Here is a 26305-nt window from a genome sequence, read left to right on the forward strand (position 1 = left end):
AATGATTAACATTATTTTAAAACGTCAATATTATATTAAACACATAGCCCTCTCATTTTATAAGGACTTGATTCCAGCAAGGCATTACAGGTAGAAAGTAATAGAGTTGGAATTTCAGGCCAGTTAATAAGTCAAGAAGCATGGATTAATTGATTACTCTGTGCCTGATACTATGCTAGATACTAAGAAGACAAAAATAAAACAGCCTCTGCCTTTAAGGAAATTCTATCTTATGAAATAAAACTTAAAGGAAGTTATATTGTATATATAATAAGTGGCACAGTGGATAGAATGCTGGATCTAGAGGTGAGAAGAGCTGAGTTCAAAGTCAGTCTCAAGTACTAATTAGCTGTATAAACTTTGAGAAGTCATTTAACCCCTATTTACCTGTTCCCTCAGTGTTCTCATCTGTAAAATGGGAATAATAATAGCATCTATGTCCCAGGGTTGTTGTGAAGATCAAATGAGATAATAAACATGAAGCACTTAGCACAGTGTCTGGCACAGAATAAGGAATAAATAACTGTTAGATGTTTATAATAACAATTATAATTACTGTTATTTGAAACACATATACCTTTGAGTAAATATAAAATAAATAGCTAGTAAATCCAAAATAATTGGAGAGGGGGGAGTATGAGCAGCTACAAATTCTCTCTCTCTCTCTCTCTCTCTGTGTATATATATATATATATATATATATATATATATATACATAATTTTAAGAAGACCTCATGTAAGACTTAAGACTTGAGCTGACTTCTGAAGAGAAATTTTCCAAAAAAGTGAAGTTGAAAAGAGAATAAATTCCATGTTTGGGGAATAAAGGCATGAGAGAGAAGATGGAATATTGCATATGAGGAGCAACAAGTATGCCAGTTTGGCTGGAATATATCATTGATGCAGGGGAGTAATGAATCATATGCTTGGAAAGGTAAAAATTCAGAAATATTTTGAATGCTAAACAGAATTAAAATATTTTTTTTATATTAGAGGCAATCAGGAACTATTAATGACTGTGGATAGATCCTGTTCTTAAGTTGTTTTTCAGTAATGTCTGACTCTGTGACCCCATTTGGGGTTTTCTTGGTAGAGATATTGGAGTGATTTATCATTTTCTTACTTAGCTTATTTTATAGATGAGGAAACTGAGGCAAACAGGCTAAAATGACTTACCCAGTGTCACACAGCTGGTAAGAATCTGAGACCAGATTTGAATTTAAGAAGATGAGTCTTCCTGACTCCAGACTCAGCACTCTATCGGTTGTATCATTCCCAAGCAGAGTTTGGCAGATAGTAAATTATTAATACATGTTATTTCTTTCCTCTATCATTACGTTTCCCCCTTCTCCTTTTTTCCTTCCTCTTTCCCTTTTAATTTTTTCACTTTTTTTCTTCCTCCTCTCCCTCCCTGCCTCTCTTCTTTCTTTTCTATGAAATAGTCCATGCAAGAAATGATAAGATCCTGAGTGAGCACATTGAGGTACAAGTGTTTTTGATATGTTGAGTTTGAGATGTGCACTCAGGGCATCCAGTGGGAAATATCTAGGAGGTGGTGATAAGGGACCAGAACTCAGGAAATGATTGAGGGTTGGATAAATAGATCTGGAAATCAACATGTTTCACCAAAAAAAGTTTTTTTATTTTTGGTAGGAGACCAGATATATGAAGGAATTAGATAATGAAAGAGGGCAATATTATGATAAACCACAAAATTGGGAGGATGTATGATGACAGTGGAAAAGAAGCTGGAACTGGAATAAGAACTTGAATTTGAGTTCTTGTGTTTATTACTGCAATCATAAGAATGTTACTTTACTCAGAAGAATGTAAACTCCTTGGACAGTAGTCTCTCTGTCTCTTTTTCTCTTCCTCTTCCTCCTTCTCATCTTCCTCTAGAGTACAGCTCACTCTAAAGCTAAAGCGAATAAACATTCATTTAATACCTACTATATGCCAGACATGATGTTAACTTCTGGGAATACAAAGAAAGGCAAAAGGTAATACTTGTTCTCAATGAATTCACAATTTCATTGCTGTGATGTGAGAATATTTGACTTTTAGTCACAAGATTATTGTTCAGAAAATAACAGAGCTTTTCATTTAAGAATCCAGGTGTTCATTCTACCAGTTTTGAGTTTTTATGTGTGAAGGAGATAACCAAGAGTATTAGTTCAGAGATGACAATGTGCTACACTGAAAGGATGCCCCAATGAAATATGATTACATGTAATAAGAACCATATGGTTTTCCCTTTGTTTCCCCATAATTTACAGTTGTTATGATGGCTGCATTGCAATCTGGAGTCCAGCCTTCTTCAAGCTATATCTGCACTGTTAGAGAGAAAGGGAAAACTGAGAGGATTCCTCCTTCCCTCACAAAAATGATCTGAAATGCATGAATGAGAGCAATGGACTAGATCTCAAAGGCCGCTTCCATCTCTGAATCCTTTGATCTGATGTAAGTGACAGCTTTGTTCAGATTCTCTGACTGATAACAGTGTACTATTTCATGGGATTTCAAGCAGGAAGAGACCTAAAGGTAATCATGTCTAATTCAGTCTCCTCATTTTACAGATGGGAAAACTGAAATCAAGAAAGGGGAAGCGAAAAGAGCACATAGCAAACAGGAAAGACAGTATATGCACACAGATCTTCTGCCTTCAAATCTAATATTCTCTACTGTAGCACAGTTCCAATAATAGTGATGGAAGGTAAGGGGTCCTGTTCTCCATGTCAATTAATGTGGTCACAAATTTTAAATGTACGGGTAGTCTGATAAAACAATTTGAATGTTTAAAAATAGTGGACTATGTTTACCAATGACTTTATGTGGTGTGAACCTCTTTCATTGGGTTAAGAAGGAACTCTCTTCAGGTAGGCTAGACATGCCTCTGGAAGCTTGAAGAGAGTTAAAGGAATCTACAGTTGACTAATTTAAGGATAACAACATTGTTATAATATAGGAATGTAACCTAAGAGTTGTAAAGTCTGAGAGGTCATTTACTATTACAATGGATTTACCAGGCAGGTAAGTAATATTCTCAATATACTGATATGGAAACTGAGGCTCACAAAAGTTAAACAGTTTGCCCAAAACACATTGAAAGCATCAGGATTCAATGTGAGTTTGTGTTTCCTGAATGTGGTATCTTCCCCCTAAGAAAAGCAGGACATACAACCTTCCTACCACTTTACATCTGTTAGACAGTTTGAAATGCAGGTCTAGAGAATGAAAGGAAATTTTCATCTCTTATCCCACATACATATTGCAATAGGATAGGACTACCACATTGCAGAGTCTCTAGACAATTACTCAATATTTATTTTGTTTTTTCCCCCCACCATGGAAACAGGGTGATCAGCATATGGGTAAGCTTAGATCCACAAAACAAAGGAGGGGATGGGTCAATGCTGGAAATGAAGACATGTATTTTCTAGTTTTTCCACAAAGAAAAAGTAAATTTATAAACAGAGAAAAAATACAAACTAAACAACTGTTAAAAAAAAAAAAAAAACAAAACCTCCCACAAACCTGTTTATTGGTCTTGTAAGTTTTTGAAGGACAGGGATGAAGCTTTTGTTTTGTCTGCTCTGCTGTAATCCTGGGATTTTAGAAAATCTAAGCTAACAGTCTTAAGTGATTACTTGTCCCACTCTAACTTGGTTTTGCTCAATTCATGTCAACTTACAAATGAGCATTGTCTACTTACAGGTCATGCCAGATATTCAGATAATCTATGAATGATCTCAGCAATGTGGATTCTTCCTCTGCTTATGTACACTGTAGGACTGTTTCCCCTTTCCCTCATGTCTTTTCATCTTATGGGAATTTTATCCATGTCTTTCCATAAATCCTCCATAGAAAATCTACTGCCTAACAGCATAAGTATATAGATCATAGGGCATAGACAAGTTGGAAAGGACTCTAGAGGCTATTTTACTGATGAAAAAACAGGAGTCCAGAGACATCATAGGATCAGAGAGCTGGAGATGGGAGGACTTAGAGGTCATTGTATCAGCTCTTTTTTGTTTTACAGATGAGGAAACTGAGGCTTAGGGTGGTTAAGTAAGTGATTTGTCCAAGTTCATCCAGGTAAATAGTGGCAGAGAAGATTCAACCCCAGATCTTATAATATCAAAGCCTTTTTCACTGTGCCTTTTATTATTTTAATAATAAACTCAGGCTTTCTATCTATGATCCACTCCACATCTGTCCTGCATTTTCCATACATACATGTTCTTGATAAAATGTCTTTTATGTCCAACTCATTTCTGGTAATATGTAGCAGCCCTTCCTACACCCACCATGTGCCCTTTCCAATACCCTGGGGTTCACCTGAATTTTTATTCTTCTGAAAATTTTTGCCATAATGACTCACTCATGAAATAGACAAAATGTGGAAATCAGCTGCTTTCTGTTGCCTATTATTCAGACATAAAATTTTTCAGTCAGATATTTAAAGTCTTCTATTTTAAATGTAACTCTTACCTCCTTGTCTAGTCATTTAATATTATTTTCCTTTGTATAATCTCTGTTCCAGTCATACTAGTCAGTAGCTAGCTCTTGGTATAGAATACTCCAAAATTAGAATCTACTCCCTGCCCACCTCTGCCCCTATAAAATTCATATTTCTTACAAAGCTAATCTAGGATAGGAGTCTTTTTTCTGTTCTTTTTCCCTCTTGAAATTACTTTGTGTATATTTGCACATAATTTGTTTTTACTTTCCTATGTACAAATTTCATACACTTAGGAGAATGGAAATTCCTTAGGGCTGGAGGCTATTTTATTTTTGTCTTTGTATCAGTAGCATTTAGCATAGATTTTGGCATATAGTCAAAATAGTGACTATAAGAATTGCCAGCAATTAACAGACTTTATAAACTTTTTTTATAGCCAGTTGGAATGTAACATGTCTGTAATTCCTGTTGTTGGGAAGATTGAGGCTGATGGATTGCTTGAGTTCTGGAGTTCTGAGCTGCAGTGTGGTTAAAATTATTTGGATATTCACACTAAATCCAGCACCAATATGTGAGTTCTTGTGAGTAAAGGGCCACCAGGCTGTTTAAAAATCAGACCAGATAGGAAAAGGGGAGCAAGTTAAAGCTTTCTGGCCAATCAGTTTTGGGATTAGCCAGAAAGTGGCTACAGTACTTCCAGTATGGGCAGGATAGAGAAATTCATTTTCTACAACAAAAGGAACAAGCAGGATAAAATGAAATTTGCCTATTCTAGAATGATCATTAGAATCATAGCTCTAGATTAGGAAGAGATCTCAGAGACCAACTAGTCTAACTTTCTCATTTTACGGACAAGGAAACTGATATATAGGGAGAGGGAAGAGGAAGGGGAATACATATTTATTAAGTGCCTACTGTGCGCCAGGCACTGTTAAGTGCTTTATAAATATTATCTCATTTGATCATCATATCAACCACAAGAAATAGGCACTATTATTTCCTATTTTACTGTTGAGGAAACTGAGTTAAGTGACTTGTCCAAGGTCCTAAGCCCAGGCACACATAAAACAAAAATCTTCCTTTGAAAATGCAAACACACACACACACACACACACACACACACACAGTACAGAGATTATTACCTTGGTTTCTTTTGAAATAGCAAATAAAGTGAAGTATAGGATTTAAGACTTGCCATTTCTAAATCAGCTCTATGTTTGCAAACTGAGTAAGTAATTAATAGTCATTTAAACAAAATAATTGTATTTGTTCCTATTATTTAGGTCTTTCAGTCACAGCTTTCAGAAGATGATAATATACCCACAAGAGCACTTTGGATGGCCCTTTAACTCTCTTTATGAGGTTCCCAGTCTTTGGGAACTTTCCCACTTTATAATGCAAATCTTTGATTCACTGTTGTGACCTTACTTCTTTATTTTCAGGAATCTGGAAATCTAAGCCTAAAAGTTTGTGAGAAGAGGGTTGGGGTTGCCATGAGGAGAAATTTTTGATGGTATGGTTGCTGATTGATGTTAATTGCTTAAATAGAACTGAGGTACATTAACACTGATGGGTTAACAATTAGGGGACAATATACCAGAATGGGGAGTCTGAGCTGAAAGCATCAGGGAAGAATCACTCCACTCCATCAGGGATACCCTAAATAACTTAAGAGAAGATATCACTAGCCTCTCTTCTTTGAGTGAATTGAGAGTACCACTCCATTATATATATATATATATATATATATATATATATATGTGTGTGTGTGTGTGTGTGTGTGTGTGTGTATGTATATAGGTATATATATATGTGTGTGTGTACAGTTCACAAACTGGATTTTCCACACTCTTGGTTTGAATATGCTGAGATTCTTTAGTAGGAAAACAGAAAGCAATCATGGCAGAAAGAATGGTAAAAGAGTAGTCAGCACAAAAAGGCTCCTCCCAACTAAGTAGTAAAACAATAAGGATCATTTATATAGTGTCCACATCTTCAGTCTCCCAGAAGCAGCTCCTGAGGATCCTCCACATGGATGTTGCCATGTTAGCAAATGTATTGGGTCTAACCAATAGTGTTGTCCAAAGGGACCGAGTCAACACCAAATGTGACTTTCTTTTGCTTTTATGATTGGGAAAGTGAAATGATTATTTCACTTATGGCTGTTAAGAGCCTTCAATAAAGAAGCCTAACCCTCCCTTGAATAATTAGACCTCCTTGGCCTTTTTATTCATTCTTTTCTATTCTAGATTCATTGAGTGGAGTTTCAAAGATTGGAACATGGGCCACAGAAATTTCAGAGTCAAAAAATCTGGGCTAGGTATTATAGCCAGCCATCACTGAGACTTCATGTGGAACAGAGGGATCATCTGATGTGACCTTCAGGATTCTAGACCAATAGAAGGCTGCTATGATACTGCTTTTGGATGTGAACTTGATGGGGTCAGTTCTAGGAGGTTGCTGAATCTTATCTCCCTCTTTGCTCGGACCAAGATGATATATGGGGCATTATACCCCTTGGATTCTGGGGAAAATGTATGCTTGTTCTGTGAAATAAATGTAAAAACATCCTAGTATTAAATGGCTAAATAAAATTGTAGTAGTAGTAGCTGGCTCTTAAGAAATCTCCCAAACAAACTCAAGGGGACAAAGATAATAGGGGGATTGAGTTTATGACAAAGAAAAGTGTCACCCTCAAACCCCTCAGAGTACTTGAGAACCCTGAGGCACAGTTGTAACAACCCTAGCCCTGAGAGAGTGGGGCCAGAGCATCTGTTACACTTGTATCCCCTGAGCTTGGCATATGTTGTTGTTCAGTTGTTTTTCATTCATTTCTGATTCTTCATGATCCCATTTGGGGTTTTCTTGGCAAAGATAATTGGAGTAGTTTGCCATTTCCTTCTCTACCTCATTTTACAGATGAGGAAACTGAGGCAAAGAGGGTTACACAGCTAGTGAGGATCTGAGGCCAGATTTGAACTCAGAGAAATGAGTCCCCATACTTTATCCTCTGCACCACCTAGATGTCCCAAGTTTGGCACATAGTAAGCACTTAATGAATTATTCTTGGCTGACTTTAATGCCTATGATGTATTTTCATCTATTAAAGTCCTATGCATTACATTTCAAATGTTGACATCTTCATAGTGATTTAAGCTTCTCAAAGGATTTGTTATGTATTACCTTGTTCTCAATATATCTCTATCTCTAGAATGTTTATAGAAATGTTATTAACCCCATTTGATAAATTAGGAAACTGAAGTTCAGAGAAGTTAAATGGTTTGCCCATGTTTGGAAAATTTAGTGAGTTTTCAAGTTATTATTTGAATCTATTTCTTCCTGATTTTAAGTACAACATCCATTACTCCATATACTATCCTTTCCCCTTGTCTACCCTATCATACTCGGGGAGATCTTGACTAGTATTGAGTTTGTACTTTTCTTATGTGTTTTTTAATCATAGTTAAGTGTATATGATATACTCTGACTAGATTATAAATCCTATGACATCTTGGATTATAATTTATCTCATTACTATGGCTTTCATATTACCTATTATAGTGCTCTGCACTTAGTAGGCTTTTTATTAATATTAGTTGAAGATATTAGATTTCTCTTAATGCTGGGTTATCTACAGTGATATATAGGCCTCAGTTTATTTCTTTATAAAATGAGTGGGATGAAGTAGATGGTTTCTAAGTCCTTTGAGGATTTCAGATTTTATTACTCTAGGAAATCAGTCTATTGTCTTATTATTTTGAGCATTGTAGAGAGACGAATAGGGCAGCTAGATGGTATAGTGGGCTGGATTTGGAGTTAGGAAGACTCATCTTCCTGTGTGTCAAATACAGCCTCAGACAATTACTAGTTGTGTGACCTTGGGCAAGTCACTTCACCCTGTTTATCTCATATTACCTCAGCTGCAGAAAGGAATGACAAACCATTACTTCAGTATCTCTGCCAAGAAAACCTCAAGTGGGATCATGAAGAATCAAAAATGATTGAATAACAACAACAAAAGAGAGAAATAAACCAATGAAGATCTCTAAGAGCTTCATTTCTAAGCAGTGTTACTTTGGTCCATTCTGGTTCTTGATTGTATTTTCATCTCTGGTTATTATTTTCCATTTTAATTATTTTTAGGGTCAAATTCATTGGTTGAAAAAAAAAAACAGCCACAAATCTGAATTCAGTGTACAAAACTGACTCAGTATCTTTTCCTTAGAAAAATTCAATTGCTGTAAGAGTCAGTGCAATGAAGAAATCAAAAGAACCTAAAAATGGCCATAGCCAGCAAGTAGCCTCCTAGAAGCATAGATGAAATATCAGAGATCATTCATTTCCAATGCATTGATTTTGTTGATGAGGATCCTGAAGTCTTAGAGGCTAAATAATCGACTCATCCTAAATCATGTAGCTAGGAAGAACAATTATGATTTGAATAGATATTTGATTCTAATGAAACTGATAGGATTAATGAACTTTTTACAAAATCCTTGCCCATTTTGTGCAGTATAGACATACAGATTCAGAATTTTATCATTTAAAGTCAGTCTATTTTGTTGGACATCAGAGCCAGCACTCAAATAGAGTCATGATTAGGGATGGTCTGTCCTGAAACCGAAACCTGTTGGGACAATGATTGTGAGGAGCTGAATGCAGTAGTGTGGTGAGCAGCAACTGATACCCAGGAGAGGGCATGATCTTTCCCTTAACTCTAAGAGGGAAAGCAGGGAGGAAATACCCAGGGATACAAGGCTGATGGAAAACAGTTGGGATATATAAATATATCTCCAGGTGGTGAAGGGACAGGTAGGTGGCACTGTGAATAGAGTGCTAGAAGTCAGGGAAACAAAGTTCAAATCCTGACTCAGATCCTTACTAGCTGTGTGACCCTGGGGAAGCCACTTAATAAAATGAGCTGAAGAAATAAATGGTAAACCACTCTAGTATCTTTGCGAAGAATATCCCAAAGAGAGTCATGAAGAGTTGGATATGATTTAAAAAATGATGAACACCAATAGGGATGAGGAAAGAATAAATCTTTTGCTACCCAGATGTCTGTTTCCTGTGAGAAATCCTTGTTTGCTTATTGTAGTTATTGCTCTGAATAGAAATATTTGTCAGTTTATCAGAAATCAATAAAAAGCTATAATTGAATAAAAAGACTAAATTCTTTGTCTTTGCCATAAGGTCAATGAGTAAGTCAAGAATAAATGTAAAGACAGTAACATATTCACATTTCGTATAAATGGCATTTGGCTTCCTTCTAAGCATTTGCTGCCCTCAAGATTTTAGAGAATCTAGAAACGTGTTTCCAACAAGCAAGTATAACATGAATGGAGGAAGAATGAGAACCAATCGCTTAAGTAATAAACATTCCCTTGCTAGCCATTCCTAACAACTTTCTTCTACAGATTATTAATAATAAATAATGCATGTTATGAGATGGAAATACATTTACTGAAGATAAAGAAGTTGTGAGAGACATGTGGGGTAAGACAGATTACCTACTAGGTGACTCAGAAGGAGACTTTGGCACTATGACTAATTCAAAGCTTCCTCTTAGAATGACACTATCAATTCCATACTGTATCACTCAGAGATGATATTTTTTTTGTAGAATGTACATTATCTAATATATTGGTAACTTGGAATATCTTCAACAATTCACCTTAATAATTCTTTTCTGATCACATCATTTTTCTAGGTTCTTAAGTTTCTTAATACCTGTATGATGTCACTAATATCTCTGGACTCCAGTTTCCCCATTTAAAAATGATTGAGTTGGACCAGATGATTGCTAATGAACCTTTCACCTCTAACTCCTCTGATTGTATATTTAACCTTATTTATCTTTGGAATACTATCTAGGACTTACCCACTGGGCACCGTACACAGTAGATGTTTAATAAATATCTATTGACTGAATCAGTTATGGCTTGTATAAAATACTGCAAAAGCTTCATGATTGCATTGTTGTGAGTACTCCCAGAATGTCTATGTTTATCCATAAATTCCCCATGAAGTAACTTCCCAATGTGTTGAAGACTTTCCTCTTATTCTTTTTATATCTCAAGAAAATCAGTTTGCCACTGACTGGCCCATCTATTATTTTTATTTTTTCCGCAGAGACTCACCTATTTCCATTTTTCATTTATGTCCTTAAAATTAGTATCTTTTATATTGTTTCTTGTAAGTCATCACTGGTGACATGGTGAAGTCTAACTAGGAGTATCTCCCAAAGCTTTGTGCTGAGCCCTGCTCTCTTTTTGCTTTAAACTATCTTATTTGGTAATAGCATCAGAGATTGTAGGTTCAATTATCATCAGATATCATCAGATGGAGGAAGGGTAAGAACCAATCCCTTAGGTAATAAACATCCTCTTGCTTGTCTACATACCCAGTGCTAAACTTACTCCTGAGCCATATCAACTGGATTTTGGAAAATTTGAACTGTATATCCCATAGATATCTCAAATCCAACCTATCCAAAATGGAACTTATCACCTCTCTTCTTAGCTCTACTCCTTTCCCCTCTGAAATTTCCTATTACTGTCAAGGGCATTATCATCTCAACCAACCTAGTTGGTTAACTAGGCTTTTAGAACATTAATTTTATCTCTGATGCCTTTTTCTTACTCAATTCATTGTCAAATGTTGCCATTTCTACCTTGACTACAGTTCTTAAATATGTCCCCATGTGTCCCCTTCTCTCTACTCATACAGCCACTCTCCTATTTCAGGCACTTATAATTCCTCACTTGATCTATTACAATAATCTACTAATTGGTCTCTTTGCACTAAATCTTTTCCTGTCCAAGTCCACCCCACAACTTGGCTGCCAAACTGATTTTCCTAAATCTTATTTTTGACTATGTTATCCTCATAACTCAAATAGTAGTTATTTCTGTTTTGACCAGAAACCCCTGGGAGTCTGACCCACTTCTGGATTGATTTATTTTGGACTAGTTAAAAGGGGCTCTGGATGGCTCTGGGGGAGAAAGTGAGACTGGTGACTTTGCAAAGCCCTCCCTCATTTAAGTCCAATTCACTAGCTTATCATGGCATCACCTCCCTGATGTCATGGTCTTCTTTGAACATGAAGGACAAACAACAGGTTCTTTGCATACTCTGCAAATGTTCTCCTTATAGTATTAAAATATTGCATACCATCTCTCATATCTGTGTTTTTTAATTAGCTGGTCCCCATGGCTAGAATGTTTTCCTTCTTCAACTCTGCCTCTAAGCTTCCCTTCAAGGTTTAGCTCAAATCCCCACTTTTGCAGAAGACCTTTCTTAATGTCCCCCCCATCCCCAGTTATTTTTCCTCTGAGATGACTTTTCATTTATATTTCATAAATAAATAAATATCTTATTTATACACTTATTTGCATGTTGTCTCCCCTATTATAGTATAAACTCTATGAGACAGGGAATATGTTTTTGACTTTTTTTTTGGTGGTAATGTAGTTAAGAATGTTGTAGGTCCAGTGCCTGTATGCACAGAAAACACATAAAATGCCTATTGATTTGTAATTAAACACTTCTGGAATCATCTCATTCCTCAATTCACAACTGTACTAGCATCAAGGGAAACTATTTGCATTAAAGCAACAGACCTTGCAGCTATGAATATTCTGAGACTATTGAGAGCACTGTATAGTTTATCAATATAGCAAATCTTTCTCATCTCCTCAGTACCATTATCTGTCAACAGGGCTTGCCCACAATGCCCATAGTGATGTACTAATCAATAGGAATGTCTAGCTACAAATTTTAATCTGGGCAATACATTTTGTCCATTTTATTCCTATGTGGATGATTAGGCTAATCTCTTTTGTCTAACAATAGATACAATTAAGGGGATTTTGTAATACACTAAGACTTGATGCAAGTAATGTTCATCAGTGAAATACTTAGAGAACCTTGCCATCAACAGAAATTTCTTAAAATGCACTTAGGATAATTTCCACATTACTGTAGGTGACTTTTAAGTAATATCTTGCTTTATGTCACTATTCAGTGGATTGTTGATCAAAGTAATGGCTTAGTCATATCTGTTATAGAATTGCTTTATTTTGATTTATCAAATAAAAAGTTTTAAAGTCAATAAAGAATAGTAGACCATGATCTTATGTTCTTTACATCTGTAATTATGAAGGTGAAGTCTTCTATAGAAAACTGCCTATGAAAACTTGCAAGTTCTCTTCTCATATTTAAATTGAGGATACCTTCAATGCCTGAACAAACCATTTTCATAAAGATTTTATTTTCTTGGTTGCTTTTTATTTTGTTTTTATAAAATCATCACCTGTAATTCTTTCCTCTGACATCTTGAGAATCAATGTCTAAGTGTTTTGAAAATTGTGTTATCTCCAGGACAAATGTCTTCTGTATTAATTTTGTGAATTCCATCTACTCATCTGGGCACCATTGTCTTAAGTATTATTGCTACTTTTTTTTACAAAATGCATCAGGTTCTGAGATGTCTGGATGTAACATTTCCATTACTGTTGCCAATGAATGTATATTAATATAAAAGTACCTGTGGTTTTCTTATTCTGTGTATCAGTTTTTTGTCCTTCCAAATTAATCTACAAATCCTTTTAAAATTACTTGGCTTGGGGTGGGGGGATTTCTTGTCAAGCTGTTATTTCTTTTATATATAGAATTCTAGCCATAAGAAGTTAAGATTCACAAAGTAAGCTTTTGTCTAGCTTTTAATTTTCTAAGGCAAAATATTTAATTTTGATCTTGCCAAGCTCAGACTGCGAAACCACAAACCCACTTGTTTTTTGATCATTTCAGTTATGTCCAACTCTTCAAGATTTCATTTGGGTTTTTTTCTTGGCATAGATACTGGAGTAGTTTGCCATTTGCTTCTCCAGTTATTTTTATAGATGAGGAAGTTGAGGCAAACAGGTTAAATAACTTATCCAGGGTCACATTGCTAGTAAATGTCTGATGTCAGATTTGAACTCAGGAAGATGAGTCTTCCTGATTTCGAGCCTGATACTCTATCCACTATTCCCTGAAGCTGCCCAGAAATGTTGGTGTACAACCAATGTTTTTAAATATCTTCAAACTATTCCTCTTTAGAAAAGAAAGGGAATGGGTCACAATACATGAATTTACTGATTGCTCTTTCATTACTATGGGGGTTTAGAATTTAAACACATGCACATTCAATGTCAGCTTAAATAAGGCTTTCCCAAAAGTACTCCCACTAACTCTATGGGAGGAATGAGAAATAAAGCAGCCAATACTTTAATTATGGGAGGAAATGCCAATTGATCTAGCAACAAATGAAGTTAGCAGAAGAAAATAAGCAACAGACAAGAAAATAATATAGCCCTCAAGGATAATGGCCATTTTCATTCTCATGTAACAAGGCCGTAGGATTTAGAGCTGGTAGGAGATCTTGGAGCTCATCTAGTTTTATTTTACAGATAAGGAAACTTATCTCAGACAGGTTAAGTGACTTTCTCAATATGTACTGGAAATACACACAAGCGCGAATTTCTAAATGCATGACCTAGAAAATGAGAAAGAAAGGGAAGTCAGGGAACATAGAATGTTAGAGCTGAGTTGAGAGGGATATTAGAATATACAATACTCTTGTTGGAAAGGGGCCTTAGATACATCTGTACTAATTTCTCACTTCAACTATAAGGGAAATGAGACGTTTTGTTGTATCACTTGCCTTAGACCACAGAGATCATCACTGATAGAACTGGGACTAGAACTCAGGTTTTATGAATCCTAATACAATGTCCTTTCCATTATGTCAGATACTCCTCTAGAATAGCACCAAGAGCTTTGAATATGAAAAGATACACATTAAAAAGACTTTAAAATTTTGATTTTTCCTTTTCTCTTAAAAATGTTTTAATTAATGTGATGTCATTGGAATTCAGAGAATCATGAGATGATGATATAGAAGAGGTATTCAATATCCTTCAATCTGTTTTGCATATGAATCAATAATCAATAAATATTTATTAAGCATCTGCTGTGTGTCAGGCACTGTGCTAAGTACAAAGATGAAGAACCTGACTCCAAGAGAATTGAAATGACTTTTCTATGATCACATAGGTATATAATTGGTAGACCTTAGAATTAAACCTGTGTCTTTTGATTGTACATTGTTATTTTGTTGTGTCAGTTATTTTTGAGTCTTTGTAACTTCATTTGGGGTTTTCTTGGAGTAGATACTGAAATATTTTCTCTTTTCTTTTACAGATGAGGAAACTGTAGCTGAGGGTAAAAGGACTTGCCCAGAGTCACACAGCTAGTAAATGTCTAAGGCTGGATTTGAACTCAGGAAAATGTGTCTTCCTAACGTTAGGCCCAGAGCTCTACCCACAATGTCATTTGATTGCCCTATATAGCTGCATAACACATTGCAATATTTCAGTCTCTCACTTCTGGTTTGAATATTCTCTGAAGGGATTATTTATAGTTGGGATCTTGCTATCTTTCTTGAAAATGTATTTAAAACATAGATCACTAGATTTTGTAGTTAAATTGCAATAGCAAGTATGCTGACTGCTCCTCACCAGTATTCTATGTCAAAGAAATGCTGTGAACATAATGAATCTAAGCAGCATTACTGGACTGGAGGCCAAAAGAAGACCTATGTAGCATCAAATGGATCCACTAGTAATATGTATTAGTGCCTCATACACACAGCTCTTAGTAGGCATCACATATCAAGCACTTACATTATATTTAAGCATTTGAAAGGCACATGAGAATTAAAAATAGAAGTCACACGAGAAAGATATTTCACAATGCCAACCATCTTTGTTATCATGGGATGTGGGTAAAGGTTTTTGTTTTTGCTTGTTAGTTTCTTTTTGCCAAGACAATTGGGGTTATAGGACTTGAGTCAAGCAGCTAGTAAATATTAAATGTCTGAGGCCAGATTTGAACTCAGATTCTCCTGACTCCAGGGCCAGTGCTCTATCCATCATGCCATCTAGCTGCCCCAAATTGTTTTAATAGCTGGTTGGAGTTTACTTGAATGGATTCAAATATCTGCAGATGAGCATGATGTAAGAGAGTGGGTGCTGGATTTGATGTCAGAAAAGACAGGCTCAGATCTTGACTTCTACTTATTTACTGCATGACCATGGCCAAGAGGTCTCAGTTTCCTTATCTATAAAATCAGGATGATAAATTTGCTGATCCCTAAGGTCCCTAACTAGCATTTATGAATTGATTGCAAGAGGATACCCTTAGTATGCAAGCTATGAAATCAGGCCTAATTTATCTAACATACTTGCTCCTTGTTTTAGTCCTCTCTCATAGCTGAATAGAAAAGGAATAAATAGAACTTACCCATACCTTTGGGTCTGCAAATCAGGAAACTGTGGAAGGAAGTGATAGGAAGTTTCCCTAAGGAAGCTCTCCTTCACATCCATTAAACTCTTCCTATGAATTCACTTTTTAGATTACATACATCTATATCTTTTGCTTGTATGTTTCTTTCATTCTAAGAGAAAAATTCTAACACCCAATCTTAACCCAAATGTGCTTGGTAAAATTTCAAATTAAAAATATTACAGTGAAAGAAAAAGAAATATATTCATATTAGAAATCAAAGTTTTCTGCTTACAAAAGCTAATTATATTTCTTTGATAAGCTCAGGTTTTGGGGATAAATATTTTAAATGCTTATCATATAGTACTGGTTCACTTGTTAGGGGAAAAAAAATCAAAAGAACCCATTCCTGCCAACACTTTTGTTTGCATGAATCACTGCTCAGTGAAACATTCCAGGCATATAATTTATCTGTTCTTTGGCCATGTAGTAAATGCTTCATTAGTGCATGAATTCTTGCCTTGTTTTAATTATGCTATGCTCTGAATGTAGTTTTATAGTGCACAAAAATGAGATTGTCATTCATGAAACACAGAAGGTTTGTGTGTTACTCCTAGAATGAAATGGGGGCATCTATCTTCTGATTCACAATCCTATCTGTTAGCTGGAATTGATATTCCTATTCAAGGAGGGTGTTATGCTGAACTGCAAGGACATCTGACATTCCTGTGCCCGAGTTCTAATTTACCCTAAGGATATTGGGTCAATCCATTGACTATCATCCATGTAGAATATTGAGCTCCAACCTTGGAAGCAGATGCATGAGGAGGTTTTTGTTGTTGCTATTTGAGGACTTGGTCTTACAATATCACACAAAGAATAGCTGATTTATAAAGAACTGGCAAGCCATGGATCAGACAACTATTCCAAGTAATCAGAAGGCTCCTTAAAATAATTTGCAAACACATCTAGTCAATCCTCATTGAAAGTTATATAAAACTTTGTGCTCATTGAACTGTTTTCATGGAGTTAGATTTTAAACTAGGTAGCATTTGTGACTTGCTTATGATATGGCGATTGTTTATCTTAAGAAAACATCCTATCTCACCAAAACATCTTTGTAAAATTTTAAGTAAAAAGAACAAACTAAGACAAGTACAGGAAGCTAACTCCATGGAATAAGTAGTGAAAGTAGCATTATCCCCATTTTACAGGCAAAAAGACTGAGGCTTGGAAAATGTAAATTACTTCTTCATAGTCACACAGCTAATAGGTAGCAGAGCTAGAATTCAAAAGTCAGTTCACTTGATTCTAAGCCAAGACTGTTTCTGTGATATGCTCAATTTCTGGTAATTTAGAAGAACTGCTCTCTTGGTGAGAGGAGTGAGATAGGGAAATGCACGTAATGGACATGAATAAATATTTATTATGCCAGTGGACATTTATGTAATGCTTTATATGCAAAATATTTTATGTATTACTCTCATTTGTGCCTTAAAACAGCTCTATGATAAAGGAAATATAAGTATTAAACTCATTATACAGAGGAAGAAAATGAAATTCAGAGTTTAAATGACTTGTCCTTAGGAAGACAACTAGTGAAATTTGAGCATTTGAACCCAGATTCTGACTCCAAATCTAGCACTGTTTCCAATGTCATTTTGAATGAATGAATGAATTGAATGAATGAATGAAATGACTCTTCCATGTCTTCTCTGTGCATTCTATGGAACATCCATATATGACAAAGTAGTAGATATCGCACAATTCAACTTTAATGCTAACTATCATCCAGGCATGATTTTGGATTGTGTCAACTTCAAACAACTAAAAACACATGAATATTCAGGTATCACACGTGAATATTGAAAATGCCGGCCCATTTTCCAGACTGGAAGACAGATTACAAGTTTTAGTTCTTTTAAGTGGTCATTATAGCTTTACTTCCTAGCTTGGCAATAGTTATATATCTGTCATTGCATCATAGACTTAGATTTGGAAAAGACTTTTGGAGAAATCAATCATTTTGTAGTTGAGGAAACTGTGGTCAAAGAGATGAACCTGACCACAGTCATAATGGGTAGTAAATGTCAGAGCTAAGCTTCAAACCTGGATCTTTTCACTAAATCCAGTAACCTGTCTACTGCACCATGCTTCCTTCCATAGTGTATCTAATATATCTCCTTAACTTCAGATTCAAATTCTTTTTTTTAAAAATACACTTAAAGTGGAATGTTCACTCCAAATTTCTGTTATAAGAGTTGGGTTGGATAAAATACCAAATATATGATGTCCACTTATTAGCATCAAGGAGATTGAAGCCTTGGTTCACCTAAACTTTGTTGCCCTTTGATCATGAAGTGATATTTTTTTCTTTTTTTCCCCCACCTTTTAAAAGTATTCTTGAGAATGTTGTAGAATAGTGAACAAAATAGTAAGTTGTGAAATTTCCTTTTCTAGATATCTTTGGAGGTAACACAGGTATTCATTTGTATGACATTTGTAGGGATGGACCTGTCTGGAGTTTAGGAGATTGAATTCAGTGCTTTTTCAGCTTATGCTTCTGTTTCAGTGAATAACAGTTCAATTTTCTCAACTCAGTTTAATAGGTGCAGAATATCTATTGATTTCCTAGCATCTGATTATTTCCCCAAAGTGATCCGGCTTCAGAATTCTGAATATGGGAATTCATGCTCACAAATGTTATTTCATATAATGGTTGACTTCTTCATTAACACCTTATCCTTCCCTTTCTCCACTCCCCTCATGTAACAGACAATAGTTCCATTTGACTTTAAAAGCAGGAAGGTATAATGGAGATCATCTAATATAATACTCTCATTTTGTAGGTAAGGAAATTAAGGTTCAGGGAAGAGAAGTGCTTTGTCTATGGACACTCAGCTAACTAGTTCTAAAGCCAAGAATCAAATCCAGATTATCTGACTCCAGAACTAATGGTTTTTCTATTCAGCTATATTGCCTCCCTGTAAGTGGTAGAGATTCTTAGAAATTTACCATATTGCTGAGGGACACAGGTCCTCAAAATAGACTCAGTTAAATTGAATCATAACATTTCCCTCATTCACCATGTCAATTCATATATTCTAAGTTCAAGTCTATAAGCTCCCTCACCACTAAAAGTTTTGAGTCCTCAATTTACTAAGACTTTCCCCCTTATTCTACTCCAGCTCTGGTTTGAACATTCAAAACCCAATGTGTGAATTGCCAAATAGAAAAACTATCTAGCTGGTACATACAGCAGGTTTATTTTTTTTTTGAACTAATCATTGCAAAATTCCTAAAAATACACTTTTCCTAATCGAATATATAGAAAAATTCACCAACCACGTAGCATTTCCTCTCCTCAGTCCAACTCTATCAGAGGGACTTAATCTTATCTTTTGTAGTTAGAAAAAATGATATAAAAATCTATTAATAGTAGCTTAGTGACATAGAGGAGGGAGAAGGAAGAAGGGAGGGAAGGAAGAAGAAAATAGGGGGAGGAAGAGAGAGAGAAAAAGACAGAGAGAATGAGAGAGAAAGAGAGAGAAAAAGAGGGAGAGAGAGAGAGAGAGAGAGAGAGAGAGAGAGAGAGAGAGAGAGAGAGAGAGAAACTCTCATTTCCTTTTCTACTATACTAGTTCTAGACCCAAATAAAAATAAGCTCTAAATAAATAAATAGACAATCAAATACTGATTTACTTAAACATTAAAAAGAGTTTGTCTTAGTTTGATGAGGAACAGAAATATCTGCTTTGGGATAGCTGTTTCTGAAAAGACAAACTTTTATCAAGACCTTGTAATCAAGATATTGTTCAGAATCAGAAATACTGTTCATAACACACCTGGATCTACTCTTATGACATGGTACAAATGAGGATTTACAGAAAGGAAAAAATATCCCTCAACTTACCCACATAACATCTATTGTTGGTAAAACAACAGGCTTCTAACAAGAAGCAAATTATGGCCTTTCTAAGACCAGGAATAATTGTGAATTTTGACTGCTTTTGCACCTTGGTATATTGAGCATATATACATCTTCCACCTTAAACTTTGGTAAATAGGATGAACTTATCTTTGTGGCAGTTACCTCCCATTTTTTAAAAAACACAAAACAGATAAAACAGCTGTTAGTGCTCTTCAAACAGATGTTCCTGTCAGCTAAAACATCAGGGAGACACTATACTTACAATGTCCTATTTGTTTTAAGGGTCAATGACTTGATACCTTTGTCAAGGCCCCTGGTGTCTGTTGTTTAACATATGTGAAGTTGTCTTACCCCATTAATGCTCTTATGAGATTTCATTAAGAATGAAATGGATATTTCTGTTTAAACACTTGCCTTCTCCTCTGGGACATTGTTCGACTGGCTTGATAATCCAGGAGTCTCTCTGTCCAGGTGTTGGTTCTCTGTATTCTCAGTTCCCTCTTGGATTCCAATGGGAACTGGTATATTTTCTTTTTTCTTGTCCAGTTTGAAGAATTTGTCAAAAAAGCTGGGTTCCTTAGGTTTGGCAGGGGCTGCACCCTCTGCCTCAGGTAGAGGCGACGTTGGTGGCTCAGTAGCACTAAGGGATGCTTCAGCTGGGACCTGATTTTGGGTTTTATCTGAATCTTCTTCCAGTGCAGCTGTTGCCGGAAGTTTCATGTTCTCACTTGATGCTTTGTTCGCTGGGGGGTTTTCAGAGCTGACATCCAAGCTCACTGATCCAACTGATGAATCTATGCCTTGGTCTCCGGTACGTCCTGGTACAGGCCGCGAGAGTGTCAAGAAAAAACGAGATTTAGCAGCTGGTGTTGGGGCTTTGGCCTCCTTCCCAAGATTCTTTCCGTTGGCCTCAGAAACAGTGCTTATCTCCATTGTTTTATGGAAAGAAGTGGCCATACTACCCTGGTTAACACTTGTCTCTGCACTGGCTGCAAACACAAACACAAAACATCGATTATTCAACAAAACAAGGAAACTCAAGTATTAATCATGGACTTCAAATGTTCCATACTCTTGTGTTTTTATGTAACAAAGACAAAGCAGACTTGTGGTATGTTAATAAACCCCTTGTTCCTTGACTTGCCTGCCATATAAATGCTGCTTTACCTAGAAACCCTTCATGTCTTTTGGGGGAAAATTCACACTAGGAATAGCACAGGCTGAATTATCAGGGATCAGCTCATGGGATGTGTCAGGACTGGGTTCAGAAAGCAGTCTTAAAGAAAAAGTATGGTACCAGATGTCTGCCATCTGTTGTCTGGAGAGTTTTGGGAACCTTTAACATTTTTTTTTTCAGATTAAAAAATGGAGATGATGGGGCAGCTAAGTGGCTCAGTGAATAGAGCACCAGCCCTGAAGTCAGAAGGACCTGAGTTCAAATCTGACTTAGACACTTAACACTTCCTAGCTGTGCGACCCTGGGCAAGTCACTTAACCCCAATTGCCTCAGGGGAAAAAAAGGAGATCAAATTAGAAAGCATGAATTATTTAGGACACTGGTATGCCAACAAGGTGTGTGTGTGTGTGTGTGTGTGTGTGTGTACGATGGATAGAAACATAAAAATAACTGAAACATAATATAGTGATTTAAGCTTTCCAGAATACCTTAGATACTTCATATGATAGGTAATACATTAAACAGAACAGAATGTCAGATTAAGTCAAGAATTGATATGTTGCCTTAGACCCTTATTAGTTCTTTGACCCTAGTCATTTCACTTATCCTCTTAATTTCAGTTTCCTTACCTGTAAATGGGTCTAATAATAGTACCTACCTCACAAAACTTCATATGTCAAGGTCATATGAAGATAATACATAGAAAGTGTTTTGCAAACTTTTAAATGATATATAAATGTTAGTTCTTATTATATCACTTGATCCTAAGGTCTCCCAAGAACATTTAGGAGTGAATGGGGTTCAGGTATTTTTTTGTTTGTTTGTTTTTTAATAATCCCCATTTAGTAGATGAAATAACAAATGATCCTATCCAGATTTGAGAATCTTTCAAGCTAAATTTGTCATTCAGCCAAGTCATCTCACCACAAGAAATTTGGTCATTGATTGAGATTTTTTTTTTCTCCTGCCTCAGTAAGTAATGAAGATTGTCTCTTAAGGCATAGAAAAATTCTTATCTGGACTGTTAAAGGGAATAGTGTTGTGATTTAACCCTGAAATATTAGAGATATCTATATGAAAAGAATAAGAAACATAGTACATTACAAAAACAAACAAACAAACAAAAAAACAACCCAAGTTTTGTGTTCAAATTCTAGGGCCACTCCTTACTATATTTATGTAATTTATTCTACAGTATTTATATGACATGAGAAAGTGTCAGTTTTCTTATCTATAAAATAAGTACTAAATAGTTTTCTAAGATTATCTATAGCTTTAAATTGTTTTATCTATAAGGCTATTTGATGTTAAATGACTTATCTAAGATTATATAGTGAGGAAGTTGAAAAGCTAGGGTTCTATTTTAGAAATTCTGACCCCAAGTCCAATAGTCCTCCTACTCTAGTATGCTGCCTTTCAAAATGTGGTGAAAATCAAATATAATATAGATATTTGACAAAATGGATCAGATTAAATGTCTGAGGATATGTATGGTGACACTCCTTGTGGCCATTGGTAAAACAGAGGGACCATGCTATGTACATTTGCCTCTATCAACATGGAGTCTCAAGTAAAGATTTCTCTACCATAGCATTATCAAAAAGACTAATTCTCTTATTTCTCTGTTTCTGTCTCTTTTTGTCTCTTTGTTTCTGTCTCTCTAACATGTGCTTTATTTTTCTCACCTCTATTTAAATGTACATTGGCAGATGTCCTAAAATTTTGGTTTCTATATCTCCATTCTCATTTTGGGAATTTCTGTTTATTTTTTCCTTGCCCCATATGCTTATACTCATGTTGGACTACAGTGTGTGTGTATGTGTGTAGGGGGTATGGATTGCACACACCCATTGGTACTTGTGGAATTGTAAATATGAAGCAGATCTAAAAGCAGCCAGGAAAAAGGCTTAGAATCTCTGCTGCAATCCTGTTTCTCCAGACTATTCTTCAGAGCATAGAAACTTGTACTTTTGAAAGGGTCCACCTCCAGACTAGCCCCCAAGCCAATCACCTTAACTGTACCTCCGCTAAAACACTGACTGATTAACTTATCCATTTCTTTTTGCTGCTCACCCTGTGAGAGAGACGCTCAACGGAGGGAGAAGGAGGGGTTTCTATAAACAGAGGAACTGACAAAAGACCAAAAGAAAAAGACAGAAAGAGAGAGCAGTGTCAGGTCCCTGAGTGAATAAGTGAGCCAGCTGATGTGCCCAGTGAATGTAAATTAAATTTACTGATGGACCTTGCCAGAAGAAGAGGAAACAGCTGAAGAAAAGTGAGAGGCAAAAATTCCCAACAAAGCAATGCTTTTCAAGATGCCAAGAGTTTCAGCTATTGCTTTCAGCATCTTTCCTCTTGTCCTAATATTCTGGTAGAGAAGGGAGGGAGGATGGAGAGGGAAGAGTCTACAGTCAGGCAATGCCTTCTCCCAGACTTTTAAATTTGTTGACACATGCCAATACCTTTGAGTGGGTCCTTTACTCTGTCAGAGTAAGGTTTCAATGCATAGATGGATAGTGTTAATTCTCCTAAGATAAATACCAGTCATTTTTTTCAATACTAATTAGTATTTGGCTCTTTTAGAAAATAAGCTCCTTGAGGAAGTATACTACCTGCTATTAATTTTGTTTTCTCTCTAATCAACATGAATAAAACTGATATTTATTTGAATATGATGGGATGCAGAGAGTATGATAAGCAATTGATTAGGACCTAGCCTATTGTCAATAAAGCCATACCAATCATCTCTATAGGTATTTATCTTCTGATTTCTAAAGAGAACATCTCCATATTTGCAAAATAGGTCTTTATAGTAAGTGGAATGATGTACTGAAGATAAAATCAGGAATCAGAGCAAGTCAGAGGAAATTCTCATGTCTCTGATCAGAGGTAGATCACTCTGATGAGTGATCTCATCAGATCACAAAGAGAGCTCTTTGGTTGTTCTAATATTAGTGATACCTAACTTTAAAATAGACTCAGCAGGAAGCATTGAATATATATGTGTATATGATTGAAATGAGGTGATAGAGATAGTGATACACTGCCTCTAGTGCCTGAGTGATCTTTTTATATGCAGCTGAGTTAGGCAGTAAAATGCTTTTTGAAGTTAGAGCTGGACATGTCTTGATTATTTCAAAACCATATTGGTTCAATTGTTCTCATTCAAAATAAGCTATAACCCTTTGCAGAGGAAATGGTGGCAGCAGCTGCTAGAAAAAGCAATGAGGACAGAGTGTAGTAATAATAGAGTAATAGAGCTTCTAAGTTTTAATAGGGGTGGAAAGACCAAATAATATCAAGCTATATGTATAGGAATTGGTGAAGTAGTGAACCCCAGATTAAAATATCAGAGTAGGAGCTGGAACAGATCAATGACACATAGAACTATTATAGTAAAAGAAGTAAACTCAGATCTTGTCTTTCACTACTACTGTGGATCATGTGGATTGTGCAGGTCTGGAGGAAAGAGAGCTGATTCTCTGGCAACCCCAATTTCTTGAATCCAACTTTAAGATGTCACCATATGCATGGGAAGACTCTATAGGTCCCTGGAGTAGATTGGGATCCATCAGAGAGTAGAGTTTCCTTGGATAATTTGTGGATTCAGATGTGAGTCCCTTCTGTGAACTTTGTTATATGTACCTAACTTGATCTACTTTTCATGTCTTATTATCTTTTTTTTTTTTTTTAATAACTGTTTATTGACAGAACCCATGCCTGGGAAATTTTTTACAACATTATCCCTTGCACTCACTTCTGTTCCGATTTTTCCCTTCCCTCTCTCCACCCCCTCCCCCCATGTCTTATTCTCTTGTAAAAGAATATATTACATTTAAATGAGAGAGAAGAATGAGCCAGCTTCAAATATCCTCAGAAAGGAGAACTTTGAACCATATAGAATATTAATTAGAAGACTACTGATTGAGGAATGGTGATAAATCGTGATGTATAAATATAAAGATGCTTGAAATATTTTTGAAATTTCTTTTTGAAAAGAAATAATGAAGATGAAGAATTCATAGGAACTTGGGAAGACTTGTATAAACTGAAACAGAACAAAGTAAGCCGAACCAGCAGAATAACGTACATAATAACTACAATCACATAAAGAAAAATGGCACTGAAAGACTCAGAACTTGTATCAATGGAGTGACCCATTAAGATTTTAAAGGACTGATAGTGAAGTAAGCCGTTGCCAATTAGCACAGAAGTGGTAGATAACAGGTAAAAAATGAGGCACCTATTTTTAGGCATAGGTAATATGTTCATTTATTTTGTTTAAATGTACTTAACTTTTACAAGTTAGAATTCTAGGGTTTTTGGGGTCAGGGAAGTTATGATATATGTATGTGGGCATGTATGTATATATATGTATGCATTGTTATATATATATATACATACACACACACACACACACATACACACACACACACCAGGCAAGGACCCAATTTTGTCAAATGAACAAAACATAAAACATTACTAAAACTTTTTTTAAATGAAAAGTTTGTTTGCATCTGTAGCTTCTTTTGTGAGCCTGGTTTTATAGACATGAAAGCTCTGAACAAAATAATGGTTTGATTTTTGAAGATTTGAAAAAAGTATCTCCATTTTTTGGGAAATTTTTCTTTGATCTAGATTCTTGAATCTCTTAGTAGAATATTCATCATTTTCTTAGCACAAACTGTTCCTGATGGAAACAAACTTTCTAGTTATGCTTTTCCCTCCCTCTTTCTGGAAAAATTTTGAATGACAAAACTCAGAATCCTGGAAGTGCTGTTTGACAAAACTGCAGTGTTTTCTGGTAAGATGCTTCTCTATGGTGTGGATTAAAATGCTGCTCAGCTAATCTTTTTTTTTTTTTTTTTTCCCTCTGTGGACAAGATATTTAACCTTTCTGGGTCTCAGTTTTCATTTTTGTAAATCTGAGAAAATTTGTTTAGGTGAATTTCATTCTTAAGTTTATAGGAAGTTAAGTGGTGAAGTGGATGGATGGAGTCAAGAAGATCTGAGTTCAAATCTAGCCTCAGATACTTATTAGCTGAGTGTACTTTCTAGGGTTGTTGTAAGATCAAATTGAGATACTATTTATAGTGATTTATAAGGGTCAAAGTGCTTAACTCTTCTAGAATTTTAGCTTATGCTATCTCTGATGATGAAGTGAATCTTAAAATATCAGACCTTGAAGGGACATTAGAAATCTAGTCCAACCTAATCATTTTGCAGAGCCCAGAGAAGGAAAGTGACTTTACAGAATTTCAATCAGAAAGGATTTCAGAGGTCTTCTGGTCCAACTTGTATTTGACCAAAATTTCCCTCTATAATATAGCTTACAAGCTCTCAGCAAAACATCAGCCTTGAATTTGGCATCCTAAAATTTCCAGTCCTTGAAGAGGAAGTGGGAAAA

At 35.7% G+C, this 26305-nt stretch overlaps 1 protein-coding gene across 4 annotated transcripts in view; it reads right to left on the reverse strand.

The window, feature by feature from the left end:
* The window catches only part of BCAS1 (breast carcinoma amplified sequence 1), a 142998-nt gene that overhangs the window by 76806 nt on the left and 39887 nt on the right, over nucleotides 1-26305 (reverse strand). For all 4 annotated transcript variants that reach the window (XM_031951651.1, XM_031951650.1, XM_031951652.1 and 1 more), the window contains exon 4: nucleotides 20136-20710. In XM_031951651.1, coding sequence (XP_031807511.1) covers nucleotides 20136-20710 — 575 coding nt within the window. The remainder of the gene's footprint in view (nucleotides 1-20135; nucleotides 20711-26305) is intronic.

The sequence above is a fragment of the Sarcophilus harrisii genome, chromosome 2 (assembly GCF_902635505.1).
Source record: "Sarcophilus harrisii chromosome 2, mSarHar1.11, whole genome shotgun sequence".
Lineage (NCBI taxonomy): Eukaryota > Metazoa > Chordata > Mammalia > Dasyuromorphia > Dasyuridae > Sarcophilus > Sarcophilus harrisii.